At 42.8% G+C, this 5,526-nt stretch overlaps 1 protein-coding gene across 1 annotated transcript; it reads left to right on the top strand.

The window, feature by feature from the left end:
• Nucleotides 1-4,487: 4,487 nt before the first annotated feature.
• LOC105571029 (regulatory protein zeste-like) lies at nucleotides 4,488-5,472 on the top strand (the record flags this gene model as incomplete). The annotated part of the gene is made up of 3 exons (XM_012028495.1): nucleotides 4,488-4,647; nucleotides 5,011-5,239; nucleotides 5,369-5,472. Coding segments are annotated over exons 1-3 (493 nt in total), but the record flags the coding sequence as incomplete, so codon positions are not given.
• Between the last annotated feature and the right edge of the window lie 54 nt (nucleotides 5,473-5,526).

Below are 5,526 nucleotides of genomic sequence, written 5' to 3'. Positions count from 1 at the left end.
GGGTGCCCTAGTGGCACGGTCGTATATACAGGTCTTGCAACTCAGAAGATTTTCAGTGGTGGGGGTAGCTCTCTTATTGAAGCAATTTTTAATTTCTGATATCGCCACCACGTGTCGCTACCCATCTAGTAGGGCTAATATAGCCGTTGATAATCTTGACCAAGATAGTCTTCTTGATCTTGACGTTGTCCATCGAGTTCCGCTTGGGACGTTGAGTGAGCAGCTTCTTCTAACCTAGAAGAGAAATTTTTTTCTTCGACGTTACATCATCCGATTGTATCATCCCGCGTGAGGCCCGATAGTTGGGTCTCTGCATTGTGGTAATAAATTTAAACTTGCTCAAATAATTCTACAACGTCTATTGACCAACAATCGACGACAAGTGGTTAGACGTGGTCGTATTGGATCCAGAAAAATCGGAAAAATAATGTAGAGACAAGATCGTAAACCACACGGAGACCACACGAGGAAAGAGTATTCCAAATAACATATCCACGGCGTTTCCGTACAACGGATTTATCGCTCATCAGTCAGTATCGTATTTTATTTGCCAAGTTATAATTGTTTTTAAATTTGCCGCGTTTTATAATTCATCCTCTGGTCACTAGTGTCGTTGCTATCTAGCAGGGCTGACTAATAAAGCGTGACTTCAATAAGTGAGACACCCCCACCACCGAAGTTGCAAGACCTGTGTATACGACCGTGCCTAGTGGTGTCATTTCGGCTCACGCGCAGTGGCATGCGTACGTCACTGTAACCCCCATCCACGTGCATGCGCAGTCGTGCGATTGCCATGCCAGCCTAGCCCGAATCGGAACACTGCCGGAGAAAGGTACCCTAGGTGTGTATCCATCCTGTTCCTCCAGGGCCTTTTCCCTCCTTCCTCCACTATAATAAGGAACACCAAGTAAATCCCTCCCACTCCTACACACGCATACGTACACCATCACACCCGCGTAATTGTAAAATCCGACGATAAAAATGTAATATATTTTATTCTATAATTCTATTCTTATTTTATTATCTTTTTTTTCCTCTCTAAATAAAATGACAAACAATTCTTCTAATGTAATGGTTATTCTAATGTTTAATTAAAATTGTTTATTTTATTTTTTAATGTAATGTCTAGACATAGACAAATTTTAAATATAATCCCATGTTAAACTTATCTCATTCTCTCTAATTTTTATTTCTAAAGACCTCACACCCTTCGTTCCCCTTTGAGAGTGCACAAGGTCCGTCCCAGGGTAATAGGGATTAATTTCCTTGACCTAAAATAGGACCTGCGATCGCACCGCTATTGAAAAGAGTCATAGTGTCCTCACGGACATTGGCCTTTTAGAGCCTTAGAAAAGTGCGTTCGGCTCGCTTCCACGCGCCTCCGAGCGTATTAGCGAGATACTTAAACTTGCTAGTTGCGTCATTCCATACCTCCACATTTCCGAGAGGTTTTGACGTAACATCATGTACCGAAACAATTTCGATCCAAATTCGAAAGTAAAGCGAAAAAAGAGATATTCGTGGGCTACGAAGGAAATAGCAAAAACTATCGTGTCATGGATCCAGAAACGTTAAAAATAACGGTCACAAGAGATGTAATATTCAACGAGGACAACAATACAGAAAATCACGCGAAGGAAATCGAACATCTGACAGTCTCGCTTGAGGATCCTGAAGATGGTGAAACAGAAGAAGACGAATGCAGCAATACTCAAGATGAGCCTGATAGAACAGAAGAGGAGGATATCAACGAGGAAAATTCAGACAGACCGGTCAACGGACAACAGCTCATCACAGGAACGAACAGAGAATTACGAGACCGAAGTAGTATCCGAAAACCCTCTCGTTTCAGCGAATGTCAGTACTTGGCATGCACAGCAGCAGTGATCGAAGAACCACAAACATATGAAGAGGCTATGTCCGGGGAGGATGCAGGACAGTGGTACCAAGCCATGAAGGAAGAGATCGAATCATTGAAGGTCAATAACACTTGGTCATTAGTAGTCAATCCAGGAGGTCAAGTAATAGACTGTAAGTGGGTCTACAAGGTCAAGCACAGGTCCGATGGGTCGGTAGATAGATATAAAGTCAGGCTTTGCGCAAAAGGGTATCTACAAAGAGAGGGCATTGACTTTCAGGAAACGTTCTCTCCAGTAGTCAGGTATGATTCGATAAGAGTCTTATTGGCATTAGCAACAGCATACGATATGCACATTAAGCAATTTGATATTACAACGGCTTTCTTGTACGGAGAACTAACGGAAGAAATTGTTATGAAACAACCGAAAGGTTTTGTCACTGATTCATCTCTGCAAATTACACAAAAGTTTATACGGACTTAAACAGTCCCCGAGTTGTTGGAACATAAAATTTACTAAGTTTTTGAAATCTTTCAAATTCGAGCAACTAGAGGCGGATAAGTGTGTTTTTCGTACACAGATCGAAAACGAATTAGTATTGTTGGCCTTATACGTTGATGACGGACTTATTATATGTAGAAAATTAGAAATAATAGATAGGATATTACTTGTATGCAGTCAACAATTTAAAACAGTGATAGTAAAGTCTAATTGCTTTGCGGGACTCGAATACAAACAAACAGGAAACCAATTGTTCATTAGTCAACAGACTTACATCAATAAAGTTTTGAAAAGATTCTGCATGCAGGACTGCAATCCAATGACTACTCCAGCGGACTTGAACTCTAACATAAGCAAAAAGGATTGTCCTTTAGAAGAGTCGGACAAGGAAGAAATGAACAGTGTGCCATATAGAGAGGCAGTAGGTAGTATTATGTTCATCGCTATTGTCACGCGTCCAGATATAATGTATGCCGTAAATCAAGTAAGTCGTTTTTTAAATAACTCTGGGAAAAATCATTGGACCGCAGTAAAACGTATTTTAAGGTATTTACAAGGAACTGTTAACGTTGGAATTTTATACAAAGGTAACAAGTGTACACTCAAAATGTATTCTGATGCAGACTTTGCGAACGACCAAGATAGTCGTAAATCAATATCTGGTTACATAAGTGTGTTGAATAATGCACCTGTAACTTGGTCATCAAAACAACAAAAATGTGTTGCGCGTTCAACGGCAGAAGCGGAATACATAGCAGCATCCGACGCGTCCCAAGAAACAGAATGGTTGCGTTCACTACTACAAGAATTGTTAAAAGAACATCAACTACCTACGGAACTATTAATTGATAATCAAAGCGCAATAAGATTAGCGAAAAATACAGAACACCACAAATTAACAAACACATTGATATAAAATACCATTACATTCGCGATCGTATTAATAACAATTCAATAACTCCAGTTTATGTTCCATCTGAAAGTCAACTAGCCGATTTCTTAACCAAGCCATTGTCAAAAGATAAATTTGTACGTAACTGTAAGGCTCTCTCAATAAGTTCATTCATTAATGATAATGACAAAACCGAAGAAAAGATCGATGAATAAAAGTGGGAGTGTTACAGAAACAGTTTATGCATCGATCTTTCCGTCTATACTTTATGATGCCACACACATGTCTAGTTATTTTCTAAATCTCAGGTTGTCATGGCTGTGAACTATCGATTATTATCGACCGCCGACTATGTTTGGTTTTGTGAACGCTTGAGTTACTGTAATACCGTTCTTTTAGTTAGTTAGTTGCGAGCGTTGCGAGTTCACCACGATAGACACAGCAAGCAGTCTTAATGTAACAGTCACAAGCACTGAATAAAAGTATCATTTCATTTTGTGTACAACAAATAAGTCGTCTTATTTAAGTCGATCCTAACAGATCGAAACTCCACCGCATAAGGATAATCGTAACACAATCAAACGGAGAATATTTCTTGCCAGACTCTTACTACAGGGACTCTAGTCTGATTCGGCCATAGACATATATATATAGACCCAGCGTTCTGTGAGTGGAGTTGTCCGCGTCTTCTAAAGGACAGAACGATATAGAGGAAGGTGCTGTCTCCGTCACTCCGCAGGCCTGGAGGGGGAACGTCGAGGGGAACTAGAGGCCAGTGATGCCGTTCGGGAACGTTTACCCGTATGCTGAAGCGATGGTGGGGCTTGGAGAGGGGATAGTCCGCCTGCGCGCGCACGCTCGCACACAAGCAACACGTCGTAAAAACGTGTGCGCTCGACGCTTGGCTACGACGTGTTGCTTGTGTACGAGCGTGCGCGCGCAGACGGACTATCCCCTCTCCAACCCCCACCATCGCTTCAGCATACGGGTAAACGTTCCCGAACGGCATCACTGCTAGAGGCGCGCACACCGCGTACGGCCTTGCCACGCGCTTCTAGTTCCTCTCGACGTTCCCCCTCCAGACCTGCGGAGTGACGGAGACAGCACCTTCCTCTATATCGTTCTGTCCTTTAGAAGACGCGGAAAACTCCACTCACAGAACGCTGGGTCTATATATATATATGTCTATAGATTCGGCCTTTAGAGCGCCCCCCTTATCCCCACCAACGGCTACCATGCCGCGGCGTTCGTCTAGCAGTACTGCACGCAAGCAGCGACACACTGCGTACTGTTTATACACAGTGAATAGGTGCATTGACCTCATCAGCGAGCCCGATTGCATAAAAACCATGGAACAGACTATTACTGTCGCCGATCCATCTTCGACTCGTACAGGTAAATTTAAAGTAAAAATTGTTTTAAGTGCATTAGTACATATTGTTACGCCCGCGTTTTGGACGTCCGGTATCTGGCGAGTCGCTTGGCTATCGAGTCGTGGAAGTTTAATAACTATGTTATTGATTCTGAGTTTGGCCCCTGCCTTGAGCAGACGCCTCGTGGGCCGATTATTATTCTTTTCTGTATTAAACATTGTTTTCTAATCTAATATCACATTTTTCTCGAAATGATTTTTGTATTCGTTTAAATTTAAAATCTACATGTTACGAGCCCGAAAAATATCTTTGGAGAATGTTTATTAACTTATTTTTGTTTCTTGAATTAGAATATACTTTTGAAATTATGTTCAATATATTGTAGGAATCAGAACTATTGTATCCAAGAGACGGCCAGGGAGAGCAGCACTGCAACGATCGCGTGCAAAATGCCAAGAACAGCGAAAACTACGCGTTCTTGTAGCAGTTGCAGAAGCGGCCAATAATTTGCCAACAAGCAAAGGAGGGCAGGAGCAGCAGGAGCAGCAGCAGCAGCAGGAGCAGCAGCAGGAGCCGCAGCCGCAGCCGCAGCCACAGCAGAAGCAGCAGCAGCAGCAACAACAGCAGCAGCAGGAGCAGCAGCAGCCTTTAGAAAATAAACTTCTAAAGCTGCAGAAGCTGCGCAAAGAAATGCAGAACCTGCAAAATGAGATAAACACCCTGCAACGAAACACTGATGGAAGCAGCGGTAGGGGCAGTGGCAGGAGCAGAGATTGGGGCAGAGGCAGGAGCAGCGGCGGTTGGGACAGAGGCAGAGGCAGAGGCATAGGAAATGCCAGAGGAAGAGGTAGAGGAAGAGGCAGAGGCATAGGAAGAGACAGAAGACGAAACTTTACTATGA

Source organism: Vollenhovia emeryi, unplaced genomic scaffold (genome assembly GCF_000949405.1).
Source record: "Vollenhovia emeryi isolate VEMERY1.0 unplaced genomic scaffold, V.emery_V1.0 DF941324.1, whole genome shotgun sequence".
NCBI classification, from domain to species: Eukaryota; Metazoa; Arthropoda; class Insecta; order Hymenoptera; family Formicidae; genus Vollenhovia; species Vollenhovia emeryi.
Note: the sequence above shows the minus strand (reverse complement) of the source record. Positions and strands in the feature narration are given on the sequence as shown.